This window comes from Chanodichthys erythropterus, chromosome 10, assembly GCF_024489055.1.
Source record: "Chanodichthys erythropterus isolate Z2021 chromosome 10, ASM2448905v1, whole genome shotgun sequence".
In the NCBI taxonomy this organism is placed as follows: domain Eukaryota; kingdom Metazoa; phylum Chordata; class Actinopteri; order Cypriniformes; family Xenocyprididae; genus Chanodichthys; species Chanodichthys erythropterus.
Window position 1 is genome coordinate 1,970,966 of NC_090230.1, and position 19,720 is coordinate 1,990,685.

The window sequence follows — 19,720 nt, forward strand, 5'->3', positions numbered from 1 at the left end:
TCTCCCACAGCTCTGCCAGGCCAAGGGCTTCATTTGCGAGTTCTGTGGAAATGAGAAAGACATTATCTTCCCCTACGAGCTCAGCAAGTGCCTCCGTTGTGATGGTGAGCTTCTATTCATTCATTCATTCATTCATTCATTCATTTATTTTTGCATTTATTTATTTTCACATGTATTCATTTTATTTTACATACAATTATTTATTTATTTATTTATACATTGATTTATGCATGTGTGTATGTTTTGATTTATGCATTTATATACATTTAGTTATACAATTTTTTATATATATATATATATATATTACACACACACACACACACACACACACAGTGGTGGTCAGTATTATGCACTTAGTATAGAGTTACAGTTAGGGTTTGGTTTACGGTTAGTTACTTTTAATTATGCATAATTTACTGTTATTACTATAGTAAGTACATGTAGAAACATGTAACTACACACTTTCTGAGAGTCTTGAGTCTCAGAAAGCCTAAAATGATCAAACAGCACCTACATCCCCACAGTTTGTTCGGGAGGGTTTCAAGAAAAATCCTCTGCTCTCATCCAGAAACAATCTCCAGCATATTCAGTTGTCAGACACGACGGGAACTTCAAACTGGACCGGCTTCTATGGTCAGATGAAATTAAAAATGAGCCTTTTGGCAGCAAACCAACCAGATGGGTTTGGTGCACACATGGATAAAAAGCACCCCATGCCCGCGGTTAAATATACTGCTGGATCTCTAATGTTGTGGGCCTATTTTTCTGCTGGAGGTCCTGGACATCTTGTTCAGATACATGGTATCATGGATTCTATCAAATACCAACAGATAAAAAATAAAAACCTGACCGCTTCTGCTAGAAATCCAATAATGGGCCGTTGTTTATTTATTTATTTATTTATGCATTTTTATGCATGTATTTATACATTTATTTATACTTATTATTTTTTATGTATTTATTTGTATATTTATGTTATTATTTATGTATCTATTTATTTATGGATTTATATATTATTTATTTATGCTTTTATTTATTTATGCATTTATGAAACTAGGTTAAATTTTTTTTTTTATGTCTTTGGGTTGTCCGTTCAACTTTCTGTCTAGCACTGTACAAGTATTTAAAAATTTATTTTCAAAATGCACAGTCTGTTTTTATTTTTTGTTTTGTTTTTTTGTTGTGTTTGGTTGTAATGGTTAGCATGTTTGTTTTGCAGATTGTCGTGCGTGCTATCATAAGACCTGCTTTAAGGCCGGGAAAGAGTGTCCTCGCTGTCTGAGACTTGCCGAGAGGAGAGAGCGGATGGCTCGCAAGAACATGGAGGAGCTGGAGGACAGAGAGGAGGACGAGGCGAGTGGGACCTAGCACATAATACGAGTAAGATTTCATGAGAGCACAACAGAACAATGAATGTAGAGACTGATATTCAGCAGAACTTAACTTGATTCCCATCCCAGTCCTGCTGAGTGCAGCATAATTAATCATTAAAGCTACAAAGAGTTTTATGTGCAAACAATAAGCTTCTGCTTTTAAGGATTGCTGCCGTCAGCTAGAAACTTGTACTGCTTTTATGATCTGCTGTTTTTGTTTGCTTCTTGCCTCCGTCCTTAAAAATCTAATTCGTTTTAATCAACAGGGTGTCGAGTCCTGTGTCATAAACTTTAAGGTGTATGAAATAACAGTCTTGATGTTTTTCTATGTGTCCACGTTTTGTTGGTTATATTTATTCATGTATTCTGGGTGTGCCTCATTAATGGCTGTTCATTTGTAACGATGAGAGGCGGAGAAGGGCAGCTGAACTCTAGCAAGTCTTGCACAGCTTTTGTTTTCTGAGAGGTTTCTAGAAGTGGCTCAAACTTAATGTGTTGAAGATCATAGCTCTTAAGACAATAGGCCTTGAGTGAAATGACAGCAAAATTAATTAATTTTAATACAACAATAGACCTCATTCAAGTGAAATGTTTTTTAAAAACATCTGGAATCGACTGAATGTATTGAACTGAATACAACAATTTGGGTGATTTGTTCGTAAAACCATTTCTACATAAATGTTAGTTTTGCAAACATTTTAGCCAGAAACCATTCTTGCATAAGTTGTTTTGGTTTCAAGAATATTTTAGCCTGGAAGTCCCCCCCCCTCCCCAGAGAATTTATACACACTATACTTGCTTAAATTTTTTTTTTTTTTTTTTGGTTTCGTAATTTCATTGTTTTGCTCATTGGTTATAATCCCTTCTGAACTCTTTTGCTTATATAAAAGGTTTACACAGAAGTTTGTTGTGCTCTTTTGTAAAACCATTTTTTTGGGTGAATTTGGTCAAATTGTACTGAATGCAGCTATTTGCTTAAGAATGGTTTTATTCACAATTTTGCACAAAAGTTTGATTTCCCTGCACCTAAAATCATTCCTCCATTTTGTGAGGGATTTAGGCAGGAATTATTATTATTTTTTTTTTGCTCATAAACAAAACCTTTCCTGTGAAAGTTTTTTTGGGTTTCGCCAAATATTTTAGCCCAAAAAATTTTCTGCTCGCATGTATAGTCTTTCTTGCATTTTTTTTTTTTTTTTAAAGAATTTCTACAAATTTGTTCTACTTGTTAGAAAAATCCAGACATAAATTTCTTTTTCTGTGTAATTAAGAACACATTCTTCCAAAATCGCTTGGGTTTTATGAACGATTTACTCTGAAGTTTCTTGTGCTCTTGTAAAATTGAATGCGTCAACTTGTGAGAAAGCTTTTACAGACAATTTCAACTGAATTTTTTTCTGCTCATGTTTCACAAATGAGGCCCAATGCTGGTCTTTCATTTAAATGAAAGGCCTTTTTGCTTTAACATTTTGCACCTACCAAAAATGGCACTTTGTATGATTTCCTGTTCTTAGATAGACAAATCATGTCTTGGTGGTTCTTTAATTTGCACTAGTTTGATGTTTGTTTGAAAAAGAACTGTATTAATGTTTGAACTGGAAGATCATTCCAACATCTCACATTCAGTCCAAAATCTAAAACAGTGGTTGTCCAGTGAAGTTGCTCATTCAAAAAGACAGTTGTACCAAAGTGTTATTTGAATAAAAGAGTTTATTACATTGGTAAGTTATATTATAATTCACTACATCATACTGGACCTAAGTTAGTTTGAGTAGATAATGGAGTATGTAAATGTATCTAAAAGAAAATATATTCAAGACGCCATTTGTTTGCTGCTCTGAGTATATCTGAAGCAATAACAACCTTGTACTTTGCCACAAGCATTTAATAACTTGAATGCACTGAACTTAAGTTTATTAGATTGAATGAATGAACAAACTTGCTTTTGTAAGGTTGCTTATGAGCTGTAATATTATGTTTATAACTTTTACATTTGATCCTGCTGATGATGTGTCCACTTGAGCTTACTGTTGTAAAATTACTGAATTGCCTTTCTTATTCAGGGGCCTTTGATGCACTATTTGAGAAAGTGTACATATATAATTTCTTATTGTTATAAATACATAACTGACAATTAAAGATGTTTAGACTGTCTTAGACTATTTTTGTGTCATTATTTTGTATAGTCAAAACCTTTGGTCTCTACATGATCACTATTTCTGCCCCAATGAATAAGGGTAAAACAACAAAAAATATATATAAACATTTTCCTCAAGTCTGTAATTTTTCTATTGGTCCATCCAAATGCACCACATGCATATGATTACAAGTGCATAACCTGTGATTATCAGGAGGTAAATGCGGAAGAGAAGGAAGTCCAGGATGTATCCCACGTGGCACCACTGGTTCTGTAGATGGTCTTCCTTTCGTAGAATGGTCAAATAAGAGTTCATCTCTCTAAGGTCCTGACTGATCTGTCTGAGTTCAGGCACATCCAGTGTCATGGTTCCAGACACTAGGGGCCAAAAAAGCAAAAATTTAGCATCAGTTTTTATACTTGCTATACATTAGTTGTATAGTTTTATGCAAATGTTGGGATATCACGTAAAAATCTGTTTGGAAACGCTAAGATGCACAGAAACTTGTGTGCTAAATGGGGGTGGATAATTTTTTAATCCAATAAGAAGACATGCTCCTAAACTACAGTGGAAACACATTTACCAAATAAATCCCTCAAAGCGCAATAAATAAAGTCATGTGACTTTGCCTAAACAGATCATGTGATTGGATAACTCGACTAACCAGCGGACCAATTTTATTGAACAGCATCTCAAATGTTGGTTTGGTTGTTCTGAAATGCCTGAGCCAAAAGGCTTGTTCGAGATGCATCGGTGCTGCTCAGACCGATTGGCGTATGACATCAAAAGTACAGCGAGTGAGTTTTGCTTTTGAATCGCTCTTGCGGTACTTTGATGTCATACGCCGGTCGGTCTGTACAGCGCCAATGCATCTCGACCAAGCCTATCGTCTGTCATCAGAATGATTTGGTATAATGACCTCTAAGTCTCACAAGATTCACAAATTCACAAACACCAGCATCCGCCTCTGAAAGCAAACATGACAGTGTTTATTGGAATTAATTTGCATGCTCTGAGATGCAAGTCATTTATGATGTAGGAAAAAAGAGCCACAGTGGCTTCCCTGATTGCAGATAAGATAATTTGCGACAATTTCCCAGGAAGTGATGATTTTGTGATGAAAATGGTGCTTTATTGGCAAGTGTTTTATGGGATATTTCAATTTTGTGCACAAGTTAAATTCGAAACTTTGGATGGAAATATAGCTAGTGAAATTTTGCATCTCACCATTAGTGGGTGTCTGTTGACTGGATGTTGATTCTGAAGGCTGGACAACCCATGGGTCAGTTTCTTGTTTCACTTCTAGTTTGGCTAAAGGGTCTTCGGGGAAACTGTAGCAAATAATTCGAGCAATGAAGCGCATCACAAGCACCTGTACCCAGTGTGGCACCTCCCTGTACTTCATTGAATTATGGTGGAGAACGCAGGTAATGAGGACTGTCTCCAGTAGACTTATGACCATGAGTGCCAAACACACCGAGAAATAGATACCTAAGGAGGTGAAACCAAATTTTAGACATTGTTTAATGAGTTTTTAAAAAATTCACATACCATGTAAGTAAACTCTTGATACTTATTAGTTGGCATAATGACTGTTAAACTGGATAATTCACCATTGTCCATGGCAAGATACTGGTGGTACTTTCATGTCTCTCGTTTCACTCTGCATGTTTCATTTTCCAACTCTTGTTTGACTAATGGCCTTGGAGGTCTTCAGTATAAAGCTGAAAGTATACATTGGTTTTATGCATATGCTAGCTTATGCGTATAGTGCTGTCTCAAATTAATCTATTGACATCCCTAGTACAAAGACATTTTAACTTAAGAAAAATTGCGCAGACACTGGACAAAGATGAAAATTCCTAATGTGCATGTATCGACCACCTGTGTTTGTGTGCTATCAAATGCTAGCAGTTTACTTTGAAAGGCCACAGGTGCATACTTGCGTACTTATGCACTATTCTATGATGTTTTTGACAGGGTTGCCAAAACAAATCTCACCCAAATGCTACTCAATACTAGCTCAATCGCACTTCAGGGGGTTCCCCCTATAAAAAACGCTTTCCGCGGGGAAAAATCCACGTTTTTGGTGGGGTTCCCCTAGTAACTTCGCATTCCAGAGGCTAAATATCACGTTATGTGGGGTCCCTTCAACCCGCGGACATGAAAAATGACCTGCGGCAATGGTGTAAAAGTATCCCAATTACGTGGTAAAACTGTGGACTTGGCAACACTGGTTTTTGAGTATAAATAGTGCAAGTAGTGTGTTCACACTGAAAATTCCAAAAAGAAAAACACTGAAGTATAGTGCGTCATTTGGGATGCAACTCATGCTTTCGGTTGTATGCATATGTTCACATCAAAACTGGTGTATTTTGGGCTTAAGAGGAGCATAAAATCTTTAATGGATGGATAAAAGCTAAAGATTCTTCAGCTGAAGCAAGAGAAAAAAAAAATATTTAGAATATCGACCACTAAAAGATAATTAGTCCATGAAAAGTAACTTGGATTGTTTTCAAACATTATTGTTTTGGTTCACAACACATTCATATGCAATTTTATATGATGTTTAATGGCTAACATTGCTAATGCTAGTGGATTTACTGATTTAGGCTACTTTAAATGGATGTGAAGTCTGACGAATTTTCTACATTCAGTGATGCCGCAAATATGATTGCCATTACACTCCTTGAGATTTGAATATACTAATGAAAATTGACTGTTAAAAATGTTAAGTCTGTTAAAATTGTTTTTAGATGACCTGTTCCTTTAAGTAGAGTGTTAATAAAGCAGTCTACTCTTGGGTGTAATCAACCAATGTTCGTCATTTGATGTTCACACTTTGCCTCACACAGGTGTGTTTTGGCTAATTGACCTATTAAAGGTGTTCCATTAGCAGTGCTGGGAAGCAAGTCGTTCATAATGAGAAGAAACACTGTATAGCCCAGAATGAGGGTCATTTTGAAGGATGATCGATCCACGCTGTGCGGTGGCAAGTAAAATGATAGGATGTCAATGATCATGAGGAAGGAGCTGGGGATGATCAAGTTCACCACATACAGTATCGGCCGTCGCTTTATCACCACCTGCAGGATGGAAACAGTAAAGGCCCATTCACACCAAGAACTATGTTAGTGTCCACACCAATGCACATTCTATTTATTATAAAATGTTTATAAGTATGCTTAGTATGATTAGTATGGTATTTTAGTAAGGGGTAGCCTTACCCCCTTTTGTCCACTTCTTACCCAGAAAGTGATGATGTCCCATTCGTCTATTCCGAACTTCAAAATGTCTGCGTCGCCCAGTATAACCACCAGCTCCCATTCTCCACTGGCCTGCAGGTATCGCTTTGAGTTGTCAGTCATCTCCTTAAAGTCCAGGGCAGGACTGACACGGACATCCTTTACTGAAGGGGTTACAGGTATTACAGGTGTTATAACTTATAAAAAAAACTTGAAATTGTAAGTTATATAGTCCAAATTGTGATATAAACTCGCAATTGTGTTATATAATTTGAATTGTGAGATATAAATGCACAATTGTGAGAGATAAACTTGCAAATATGAGTTAAGTCCAAATTGTGATATAAAGTCTGAATCGTGAGATATAAACTCACAATTGTGTTATAAAGTCTGAATCATGAGATATAAACTCACAATTGTGAGTTAAGTTTGTATCTTGAGTCGTGACATATAAACTCGCAATTGTGAGCTATAATTCCGATTTGTGATATAAACTTACAATTGTGAGTTATACAGTCAGAACAGTGGGATATAAACTCACAAGCGTGAGTTATAAAGTCCAAATTGTGATATAAACTCATAATTGTTAGTTATATAGTCAATTGTGTGTTATAACGTCAGAATTGTGAGATGTAAATGCACAATTCTGAGAGATAAACTTGCAATTGTGAATTGTCCAAATTGTGATATAAACTCCCAATTGTGAGTTATAAAGTTAGAATCGTGAGATAAAACTCACAATTGTGTTATACAGTCAGAATTGTGGGATAAAAACTTGCAGTTGTGAGCTATATAGTCTGAATTGTCATATAAACTTGCAATTGTGAGTTATATAGTCTGAATTGTGCGAGATAAACTCGTAATTGTTAGTTATAAAGTCAGAATTGTTAGTTATATATTCTGATTTGTGATATAAACTCACACGTGTGAGTTATATAGTCTGAATTGTGATATAAATTCGCAATTGTGTTATAAATTGTTTCATTTAAACTTGCAATTGTGAGTTATAAAGTCTGAATTGTGAGATTTAAACACACAATTGTGATATAAATTCACAATTGTGAGTTAAGTCCAAATTGTGATATAAACTCTCAATTTTGAGTTATAAAGTCCAAATCGTGAGATCAGAACTCACAGTTGTGATCTATATAGTCTGAATTGTCATATAAACTCACAGTTGTGAGTTATACAGTCTGAATTGTGGTATAAACTCACAATTGTGGGTTATAATGTCAGAATTGTGAGAGATAAACTTGCAATTGTGAGTAATATAGTCTGAATTGGTATAAACTCGCAATTATGAGTTTAAAGTCTGATTTGTGGTATAAACTCGCAATTGTGAGTTATAATGTCAGAATTGTGAAAGATAAACTTGCAATTATGAGTAATATAGTCAGAATTGTGATATAAACTCGTAATTTTGAGTTATATAGTCCAAATTGTGATATAAATGTACAGTTGTGAGAGATAAACTCTCAATTGTGAGTTATATAGTCAGAATTGTGAGATATAAACTTGCAATTATGAGTAATATAGTCAGAATTGTGATATAAACTCGTAATTTTGAGTTATATAGTCCAAATTGTGATATAAATGTACAGTTGTGAGAGATAAACTCTCAATTGTGAGTTATATAGTCAGAATTGTGAGATATAAACTCACAAGTGTGTTATAGTCCGAATTGTGATATAAACTTATAAACTTGTGATATAAACTTTGTGAGTTATATAGTCTGAATTGTGAGATATATAGTCCGAGTTGTGATATAAACTCGCAATTGTTATAAAGTCTGAGAGAATTGTGAGATATAAACTTGCCATTCTGTGAAAAAAGACCGAATTGAGAGATAAAATCAGACCTTATTTACTTTATTTATTTATTTCTTCCATGGTGGAAACTCAAGCTATTTTATTTCTGGTGCAACCCACACAGTCATGTGGTTGAAACATGCAGTAAAAACAAACAGGATATGATATCATAGAAAGGGCCTTTGCACACCCTCATGACTGTCAAGGTTTTTTTTTTTTTTTTAATAAATACTTTTGTATTTAAATTTATTGTATTTTAAAAAAATAAGGATTAAGGTGGGTTAAAATATTAAAATATTGTGATGTAAAGAAAATATGTAATTACATTTTACTTGATGGTTAGACCACATGACATTTTAGAGGCATTACATTTAAACTGTTCAAAATTGACATTCTATTATTGCCATACAGTATGTGTTGACTTTATATTACTACATGTGAAAGTCCACAGAAACTAAAACAGATTAAGTGGAACTTCACAGACCTCAGAAACGCACAAAAGGAATGCAAATGCCTCTGTCAAATATACGCTGAGATGGCAGGAAATGTGGAAAGCAATGAAAGCTGAGACGTTACTGGTATGCATGTAGGAGCCGAAGGTGAAAGAGCAGTTCTGTATGTCGAAAGGGAAACTGAAGATCTGCAGGTTACAGGCGCTAACCAGCCTCAACATCCTGTCATAGCGGATGTGGCCCGTGTGGTTCACATACACATAAGGACAGGCCTGAGATACATCGTCATCCACACTAAACACCAGAAGAGAGGGAGAGAGAGGACAAATATTGATTTAAGGGTCAAATTATTATTATTATTATTATTATTATTTTAACTTGTAGACAATATTATTACTATCTTCGGCTAAGACAAAAATAGTCTTTTACAGTTCACAAAATCGGCCTTGATTCAAAATGATCACTACAAAAATAATACATAGCTAATATTCATACTATAAATCTTCTGAGGTCATTGTCGCTATTTGCTGACTGAGATGCAAGATGGTGCCAGTTTCATTTGTATGAAACAAACAAGAAGTTTTGAAGATTATATGTTTTAAAGGAAAAAACTATTTCAGTTTTTCTACTTTAAAATTTCATGTTTGAAAATTGTTTGTAAGCCATTTTTTTCAGTGTGACATGAGACATAAATGTAGCGTCTATTTCAGTTAAAGGGTTAGTTCACCCAAAAATGAAAACTCTGTCATTTATTACTCACCTTCATGCTGTTCCACACCCGTAAGACCTTCGTTAATCTTTGGAGCACAAATTAAGATATTTTAGTTGAAATCTGATGGCTCAGTGAGGCCTGCATAGAGAAGCAATGACATTTCCTCTCTCAAGATCCATAAAGGTACTAAAAACACATCTAAATCAGTTCATGTGAGTACAGTGGTTCAATATTAATATTATAAAGCGATGAGAATATTTTTGGTGCGCTAAAAATAACGATTTATAAAGTGATGGCCCATTTCAGGAAGCATCGGAGCACAAAAGAATCAGTGTGTCGAATCATGATTCAGATCGCTTGTCAAACTGCCAACGGCTGAAATCATGTGACTTTGACGCTCCGAACAGCATATTAGATACGCTGATGTGGCCATCACTTTATTTTAGTCGTTATTTGTTTTTTTTGGCGCACCAAAAATATTCTCGTCGCTTTATAATATTAATATTGAACCACTGTACTCACATGAACTGATTTAAATATGTTTTAGTACATTAATGGATCTTGAGAGAGGAAATTTCAATGCTACCTATGAAGGCCTCACGGAGCCATCGGATTTCAACTAAAACATCTTAATTTGTGTTCCGAAGATTAACAAAGGTCTTACGGGTGTGGAACGGCATGAGGGTAAGTAATAAATGACAGAATATTTATTTTTGGGTGAACTAACCCTTTAAAACCCTTTCACATCTAGAAAGTTACAGTAACTATAACAATAACTATATTAGCACCCAGCGGACAATAATGTTCTGTTTATTTTAAGTGCGCGCTGCAGTTTTGTCACTTGGCGTTTTAAATGATCAAGTTCTTTAAGTAGGATGGATTCTGGTTGAATCATTTATTAGATGGAAAAAAAAAATTTAATTCCTCGGTGCCATTTATCATTATAGCTGTGGTGTTGACGTCGCTACTCTTATAAAATTAGATAAAATATAAAAACATTATATTTATAACTAAGGCCCGTTCACACCAAGAATGATAGATGACTATAATAACGATAACTGGCCCTGTTTACACCTGACCCTGTTTATTAAGATGCGTTTTTGTTGATCCGATCACAAGTGGACGATGCTAAATACAGGTGTAAATGGGGTCTAAAACGTCTTGAGCTTGTCCACTTTCAACCACTTCCAGAGGTAGTCTAAAATGCATCCACACAGATTGCTTTCGTGGTGTAGACGCTAAATGTTCGAACAGCCACAAAAGACTGGCTACTCTCCGGGGATCAGGAAAGGTCCACAAGCCGGGACTCGAATTCAGGATGCCTGAAGCGCAATTGTGCATTCATATGTAAATTGCAAGAGCGTATTGTGTCCATTAGATTGAAAAATCTGAAAAACCCATACACTTACCCACCCATAGATCCTCCCCTTGAAGAAATCAGGACGGAAGTGGTTGAAAGTGGACAAAAGAGATGGGTTAAAATACCAGGTATACCATTTTTTTTGTTTTGTTTTTTTTTTTGGCCATTTTATCATCTTGCAAACATTAAAACATGTAATAACATTTAAAAAATCTTTCAGAAAGTCATTAAATGACCATTTATTTTTTTTTGAGAACATTATTAAAGACCAGATAACTTTAAATGAACATTCTATTAATGTTACTAGAAGATCATTTGTTCATAACTTTGAGAGAATCTTGCCAGAACGTTGGCCAAAGTTCTGAGAATGTTTTCTCTTTGCTGGGTATTTTGCCATGGATGACAACAAATATTAGGAAATTGCACTGAATTCTGCAGGTGATCAGAATTCATTTTTGGAATTTTTGGGGCAAAACATTGTGAAACATCTTTATTAATTCTCTTCAGAGCAATAAAAAAAAGATGTCCTGATCTTTCCCACTAGAGGGCACTTACAACTCGTAAACGATTATGTCAGGAGTCCAGAGATCTTTGACAGGAAGAGAGATCTTCGTAATGCCATCACAGGGTTCTGGATCCCAAATGAGGAACTCATGGAACCAGTACTATACCCAAACATGATTAAAGAACAGGATTGTCATATTCAGGTGATTATTAAAGCATTTTTTTACTGTTTATGCACCAAACTTACCAGTCTGAGCCAGAGGAATGTGGTAAGAATTTGTGTTTTTTCATTCTGCAAAACAGAACAGGCATCAAAATGTTCAGATGTGAGTATAATTTATACAGCCAGACACATATAGCTAGTCCCATATTGACTCACAACTCCCAAGATAGCATAAAGAGTGAAGGAGATGTTGGTGATGGTGGGGGTGCTGAGGTTGACAGAGGGTCTGAAGGACTTCTTGTCAATGACTTGCTGTAGAGATTCATACGTAGGTCCACTCTGTCCGTCTTCACACTGAAGCATATTCACCAGACACGGCAACACTTAACACAATAAATCAGGGAAACTAACTTAGTGACTTCATCTGATGTCCATTTTCATTTGCAGTCAGATGCAAATACTGTAATATTCAGTATTTTTGTACACAGTTGTACATATATATATTTTTTTGGTGTATAAACAATTTACACTCAGAAATTGCTAGTAATTTTCACAACAAATTGAATTAAATGTGACATTTTGGTAACACTTTTCATTAAGGTTCCATTTGTTAACATTAGTTAACTACATTAGTTAACATGAACTAAAAATGGAAAATACTTCTACAGTATTTATTAATCTTATTTAATGTTAATTTCAACATTTACTAATACATTTTTAAAATCAGAAGTTGTATTTGTTAACATTAGTTAACAGTGTGAACAAACGAACAAATGATGAATGACTGTATTTTTATCAACTAACATTAACAAAGATTAATAAATACTGTAACAAATGTATTGCTCATTATTAGATCATGTTAGTTAATACATTAAAATTTCAGTAACACTTTAAAATAAGGTCTCATTTGTTAACATTAAAGTAGAAAGACTGAAATAGTATTTTCTTGTAAAACATACACAAATAATCTTTTATTTACAACTTCGAAAAATCTTTTTTTATTTTTTAAATTGAACGAATTCTGCCACTTTTAAGGCAATTTACTTGGCAACATTTTTAAGTGTACTGTATGTTGTTTCAACATGATCACATGAGAATGCGTATACATAGTACACGTATAAATTCAAAATGACAGCAGAATATAGACTGTATATAAGTCGTAATTAATTTCTGTACAAAAACCTTTTTGAGGTAAGAAAGTAAAATATCAAATCTAGTTTAGAATTTGATTTGCAATAATGTTAGATGACAACTGATAACATATGAAACAAAAAAAAAAAAAAACACTTTCTTTAAATCATGTCAAGAAGTACTTACTTTTGCAGATAAAGTCAAAATAAGAACAAAATTTTACAAATATTTTTGAAGCAATCAAAACTAATTGCTTTTAAAATAAACCTGGTCATTTTATTTTTAAGACAAACGATTCGGTTAAAAAGGCAATGAATCATTGCAGATATTTCATAATTGTTTTTACTGGTTTACAAGATTGACAAAATTGACCAAAAGTATTAAGTCTCTGATCCACATATAACTTCAATTCATTACCTGTAAGAAGAATGAAACATGCCAAAAGAAAATGCCAAAGATGTCCCATAATGCTCTGTGTAGATATGATATCCTTTTGTTTAAAACTGCTCAGGTTTAAATCACGCAGCTTACTTCCATAGGTGAAATGTGACGACTGGCACCATTATGTGCGGTTACATGTTATTTAACACCTTCGGTAACCACTGACCTATCTTGTTTTAATTGCTTTGGATCTTGAACTCATTAGTGGATCTACCTTGTTTTTCCATTAGACAAAAAAGAAAAGAAAATGTGCCACACATTTAATTAGAGGAAAGAACACCACATTCACACTTGAGCTATATGTCTCTTCAAGATGTTGACACTCTTTCTTTATAAAATTTACCTGAACATATTTGTCATTGTGTATATTTGTAGTGTTTTTTAATATGCTGTGACTAGTTTTATATTTTCAGAATCCCACCTTGAAATCCACAGAATCTGCCTTGTTTGTATGAAACAACATGTAACTTTTTTTTTTATTAACATGCTGCATTTATATTGCATTTTCATGATTTACCATAATTAATATATACCATAAATAATATATTTAATATAGCATGGCAACTCAACTCAATTAACACTTTGACAAACAACCACAAAACCAGGAGAAAAGTTTGCTGATATTTTTATTATAAGTTTTTCCTCAAACTTAGCTGGATAGTGACTATTCATGCTGTACCAAAACTAATAAGACGAATAAAACAAAATGTCAGATTCAGGTTAAAAATTAAGTTTAAATATGTATTTTTTTAAATTCTAGAGCAGAAAATTGTGCCATAATTCTATGCAGTTATAAGTATTAGGACACTTAAAGCACTTATAAAGGGTATTTTATTGAAGATCCCTTGGATTAAATTAGAAATAAATCTGGGCCCCATTGACATCATCAGACATTTGGTATCTTCAGTTCACATAGAAGGCAATAATATTCTATGACTTTTTGTCTAGACTGTACGAGTGCAGCCACAGAACCATAATTGTGCTTAAACTCACAACAATAAAGACAGTATACAGTATAAAGAGCACACGGTCAATGACCTGACCAAACATAATCCATTCATCAGTGCTGTTGTCATTACTGAAGTGCTCTTCAACTTGGTGGCGGATGGCCAATAAATCTTTACTCATCTTCTTCATTTCCTCCAGACATTGTTCCCAGACTCTTCCTGGACTTGCACTAACTTGTTCTTTCTTTGGGATATCAGTCATGGTGTTTTTGTAGAAAGTGCTCTCAGATCTGTTTGCTGTATGTAAGAAACAAGAACACTGTTGGAAAACATTGTCAAGTTCGCAGCAATAAATACACAATGTACACAATTTGCCCATCAATAATAATGAACTCAGGTGTGCCTAATGTACGAGTCCTGTATGCCACAGTAATCATTTTTATCTCGATTATAATCGGCATCCATCAAAACTTTATTAGCGTGACACTGGTTTGCTTTACCCAACAGAGATGTAGTTTGTGTATCACATGCTCATGCTGTTGTTGGTTGAAACGCTGTTCAGTCTGTATTTTACAGCATAATGAGAAACGGCTTGGACTGCTTCAAAACAATCACAGAACAGGAGAAAGATTATGCTTTGAAGCCAAATACACTATTCTCTCCACCATCTCTGATAAAATCAGCTGGGTTTTCTCTGCATTGGGGCTGTTTTGGACTGACTGTTTGAATGCATTCGCTTACTAGATCCTTAGACTGATTACGGTTTAAAATGATCTGATCGGAAAACAGTGGAGCCAAAACGTAATGTCTCTTGTCCAAAAACCTACTTCTTTTAGTTTTTTAAAGTTTTGTTTCCTCTATAATGTGTTGTTTGAAATTACTAGTCACTAATTAATTCTTTTTTTTTTTTTTTTTTTTTTTACCACACTGCATGCCTCCCCTGACATGCTCTGGTGCCCCCCACACTTTAAAAACCCCTGTTCTAGAGTAAGAGCATCCTGGAAGATGAAGATATCTGCTTACCTTCACAGTTTTCTTCACAAGATTTCTTCATACAAGCAAATTGAGCCAGATATTTCAGGACCAGAATCCTGAGCCACTTAGGTAAAGGAGGAAAGTCACGGGAACCACACAAGATATTGGTTATGAGGACAGTCTCAAGTAAACTTGCTACCATCAAGGCCAGGCAGAGAGAGAAAAACACATCTAGATTGAAAGAAAAAGATCAGATCAGATGAGGCTGGAGGTGAAGAAGGATTACCTATGCTTCTGAAAGAGTCCTGGGCTGTGTTTCCCAAAAGCCTCTTAAGCATAAGAACAGTAGAAGACTGTAGAGACCATTAGTACCTTTGATGGTCTATGATGCTTTTGAGAAAGGCAGTTCACGCAAGTTTCGCTACAACCTAAACCAGAAAAACTTAAGCCTAAAGTGTACATCACTTTTTACATGAATACTAGTGTCCTATTTTTCTAACCACACGTACTCTGTATTTTTTGCTCTAATTTGTCCACAATGTGCAAAGAGGTTAGAAAGTACCCGTATTTTTACAACTCCGGCCTAAAATATTAAAAAGATGTGTATTTGGCTGATAACTCATTGTAAGAAATTGCATAGACACTGGGCAAGGTTGCAGGGATGAAACATTCTGTCTACAGAGTGCAAGTTGTTGTAATTCACGTTTCAACTTCCTTTGAGCGTAAAAACATTAAAAGTATACTTTGAAAAGCCATGCATTTAACTGTTGGTTTTAAGCTGATTAACCAGAACCATCTTCATGATTGCACTGGTCAGCTCCAGTGTAGGGTAGGTTGCACCAGCATCCCATGCTGGAAACCATCAACGTATGCTGGTGACCATCTGGCCTTTTCAGCAGGTTGAAGATGAAAGAGGCCATTTCCCTCTTGAACTGATAAATGACTTTCAAGGCATATGCCTGTAAGTGCAATACCCCCACTGCTTAGTGCAATGTCTTTGCAAACTCAGCTAATATTTATATTTATTTATATAATTCATAATACTGTAAATATGTTCATAATCTGTAAATGTTTATTATGACTAAATCTAGTGTCTTTATACTTTTATATTTGTGTTTCTTTTTGTATTGTTTATGTGCACTGGAAGCTTCAGTACCAAGAAAAATTCCATGTGTGTGCAAGCTTTCTGATTCTGATTCTGAAAATATGCAAAGGTAGAGAATAAGAAGGTTTAATTACTTATAAGAGGTAAGTTGTTTCCTGTGACAGGCAGCAGGTCATTCATTAGCAGCAGGAAGACAGTGTAACCTAGGATGAGTGTCATTTTGAAGGAAGCACGGTCCACACTTTGAGGAGGCAGGAGGAAACTGAAGAGATCCAAAGAAAGCAAGAAACTGCTGGGAATCAGGAGGTTCACCACATACAGCGTAGCTCGACGTCTCAAGACAATCTAGTCCACAACAGTGAATGAGAATATTAGTGTTTCTCAAGAACAAATGTCTTTTCACAGTAGCAAACATAATACTTGTGGGTGAATTCACTATGAAGTTTCACAACATTGTGTATGGTATTTCTAACCTCCTTATACTGCATATCCATTTTTTGTTGTTTTTATTTTATTTATTTTATTTTCTGGCATTTTCCATACTCTTCTTCAACTAGTTCTTAAAAGTAACGAATCAACTGTGAGTGATGCCAACTAGTGGTCACAATTCCTGGTTGATGTCCAATCTTTCCTGAGTTAAAGGTGCCCTAGAATTAAAAATTGCATTTATCTAGGCATAGTTGAATAACAAGAGTTCAGTACATGGAAATGACATACAGTGAGTCTCAAACACCATTGTTTCCTCCTTCTTGTATAAATCTCATTTGTTTAAAAGACCTCCGAAGAACAGGCGAATCTCAAGATAACACCGTCTGTTATATAACAGTCGGGATCATTAATATGTACGCCCCCAATATTTGCATATGCCAGCCCATGTTCAAGGCATTAGACAAGGGCAGAACATCTGGATGTGCACAGCTGAATCATCAGACTAGGTAAGCAAGCAAGAACAACAGAGAAAAATGGCAGATGGAGCAATAATAACTGACATGATCCATGATATCATGATATGTTTTGTGATATTTGTAAACTGTCTTTCTAAATGTTTCATTAGCATGTTGCTAATGTACTGTTAAATGTCATTAACGTTACCATCGTTTCTTACTGTATTCACAGAGACAAGAGGCGTCACTATTTTCATTTTTAAACACTTGCAGTTTGTATAATTCATAAACACAACTTCATTCTTTATAAATCTCTCCAACAGTGTAGCATTAGCCGTTAGCCACAGAGCATAGCCTCAAACTCATCAGAATCAAATGTAAACATCCAAATAAATACAATACTCACATAATCCAATATATGCATGCAACATGCATGACGAACACTTTGTAAAGATCCATTTTGAGGGTTATATTAGCTGTGCGAGCTTTGTTTATGCTGTTCAAGGCAAGCCCGAGCTCCGTGGGCGGAGAGCACGAGAATTTAAAGGGGCCGCAGCATGAATCGGCGTATTTCTAATTATGCCTCAAAAAAAGCAGTTAAAAAAAAAAAAAAAAAAAATCTATGGGGTATTTTGAGCTGAAACTTCACAGATACATTCAGGGGACACCATTCGATGGCACCTTTAAAGAAATAAGTAATTATGTGAAATGTTTATTGGATACCTATCCGTATAACTTACTTGTGCCTTCATTTTTGGATTTTGGAAGACCTGTTTCTTTTAATCGAGCACAGCGTTAGTTCAGTAAGGCCACGTAGGCATAGTGCTGCGACCAGCTGATGCAGTCAGCTGTCAAATCGCTCCAATCACTACCATTCTCCTATTAGACACAGGACATACAGCTATGGAAAAAATTAAGAGACCACTCCAAGTTCAGAAATCAATGTTAAGTGGTCTCTTAATTTTTTCCATAGCTGTATATACGTGGCATTACTGCTCAGTAAATATAGTTAAACTGCTCGCAACCTTCCCTCCCTCCCTCCCCATTATAAGCATGAGCATATTACTGTGCACCCTCTGGCTGTCGTCTTCTTTAGTTTCAGATCAATAAGGCTTTCAAGTCCCGGCTGGCATGGACCTCACTGCTGAGAGACACTCATCCTCATAGCCAAGCTACAGTATAGACGTCCCACTGCCACATCTACATGATTACCATTGTTCCCTTTTAAAGACATTACTAAGTGTCTTAATTGTCTATGTATTTCCAAGCTGATGGTTCCGGGGGTTAATGTTAAAGCTCTTGTATGTTCAATTAATTTTGGAGCAAGAACCCCCATAAGGAACCATACTGCCAAAGACAAATTGTGTTTCAATAAACTCAAGTAACTTGCCAAAGTGGTCCTGTCTGAAATTATATTTTGTTTACCTGATTTCTCGAAATGACTGGGATTTTAAGTTCCTAATTTGAAAAGACATGTAACACTTACCTTTGTATTCCTCTGTTTATGTTCCCTTTTGATACTACACTCCATACTGTGTCGTCTGCCGTTTAGGCAAGACGCAATGGGGAAACTCCTGTTTTCACCGATTCTGAAGCCTTTTTTAATCACGCAGTGAAACTGCATGGCCATTGGTTCATGGAGTTTAAGTAAATGAGCCAATGGCGAGTGAGCCCACTCGAGCCCGCCAAAATGGGCGGGGTCTCATGCTGTATAGGCAGCCGTCTTGCCTTGGCAAACTGATTCATTCTCCTTCAGCGACGCAGATCATATCTCTTTGTTGATCCTGAGACTTGAAGCCACCTTTTTCCTGCAAGCAGCTGGAATTCGCCACGGACCAGCTCACCGCCCTGCAGCAGCAAGATCAGCTTACCTCTCCTCTGCTCGCCGCTCTCAAGCAGTTCACTGCTCTCAAGCAGCCCATCGCTCTCAAGCAGCCCGTCCCTCTCGAGCAGCTTTACTTTCACTTTCAGCTCGCCGCTCTGCCAACTCGCCGCCTAGTTCACCACTCTCGTACAGCCCTGATCAGCGTGCCGCCTCGTCAGCAGCTGGATCAGTTCGCCGCTCTCAAGCAGCTCTGTCTTGCACGCCGCTCTCAAGCAGCCTGGTCAGCACTTCGCACCCGAGCCGCCCACAGCACCGAGCACGTGCTTACAGTATTCTTCCTTCTGCGGCCACAGTTGGAAGCTAAAAGAGCATTTATTCCTGAGCAAATTTCCTGCGGTGTTGTTTTAAATGTCGCACCACGATTGTGGCATGTGCAGAGAGCCCCTCTGCACTCTGATGACGGGCACAGTGAGAGCGTGCAATGTCTGGGGAATTCCTACGCAGAAGCTGCACTCACTGAATCGACCTGCTCTTATTGCGAAAGTATGAGTCTCGCCTCTTTGCACCTCGGCCGGCCAAGCAGCTTCCGCCCTGCACTCAATGGCAGTATTGCAGGTTTAAACAGGCCAAACTCCTGTGTGACCTGGACCAGCCTGG

General features: G+C 36.1%; 2 protein-coding genes across 5 annotated transcripts in view; one reads left to right on the forward strand and one right to left on the reverse strand.

The window, feature by feature from the left end:
• The window catches only part of rubcn (rubicon autophagy regulator), a 34,645-nt gene extending 28,133 nt beyond the window's left edge, over positions 1-6,512 (forward strand). For 2 of the 4 annotated variants that reach the window (XM_067395807.1, XM_067395810.1), the window contains 2 exons: positions 11-104; positions 1,220-2,579. In XM_067395807.1, coding sequence (XP_067251908.1) covers positions 11-104; positions 1,220-1,368 — 243 coding nt within the window. In that variant the 3' untranslated portion in view covers positions 1,369-2,579. Of the gene's footprint in view, positions 1-10; positions 105-1,219; positions 2,580-6,366 lie in introns of those variants that run through there. The other 2 variants (XM_067395809.1, XM_067395808.1) reach the window with 2 other exon arrangements.
• LOC137029686 (5-hydroxytryptamine receptor 3C) lies at positions 2,731-18,868 on the reverse strand. Its single transcript, XM_067399335.1, has 13 exons — positions 18,725-18,868; positions 16,489-16,699; positions 15,298-15,480; positions 14,356-14,571; positions 11,972-12,138; positions 11,840-11,884; positions 11,644-11,753; positions 9,141-9,310; positions 6,760-6,920; positions 6,387-6,597; positions 4,739-5,002; positions 4,063-4,068; positions 2,731-3,888 (listed from the first exon to the last, which is right to left on the reverse strand). The coding sequence occupies exons 1-13, from the start codon at positions 18,866-18,868 to the stop codon at positions 3,662-3,664; spliced, it is 2,115 nt and encodes a 704-aa protein (XP_067255436.1). The 3' UTR covers positions 2,731-3,661.
• Positions 18,869-19,720: the final 852 nt, after the last annotated feature.

What these genes read in the sequence shown, in the direction of transcription:
- LOC137029686 (XM_067399335.1), bottom strand. Translation starts at nt 18,868, where the DNA reads ATGGCCATGCAGTTTCACTGCGTGATTAAAAAAGGCTTCAGAATCGGT. An exon ending in AAACAACTTACCTCTTATAA is followed by an intron (nt 15,481 to 16,488) that starts GTAATTAAACCT and finishes CTTTCAATCTAG; the next exon opens with ATGTGTTTTTCTCTCTCTGC. An exon ending in GGGACATCATCACTTTCTGG is followed by an intron (nt 6,598 to 6,759) that starts GTAAGAAGTGGA and finishes TCCATCCTGCAG; the next exon opens with GTGGTGATAAAGCGACGGCC.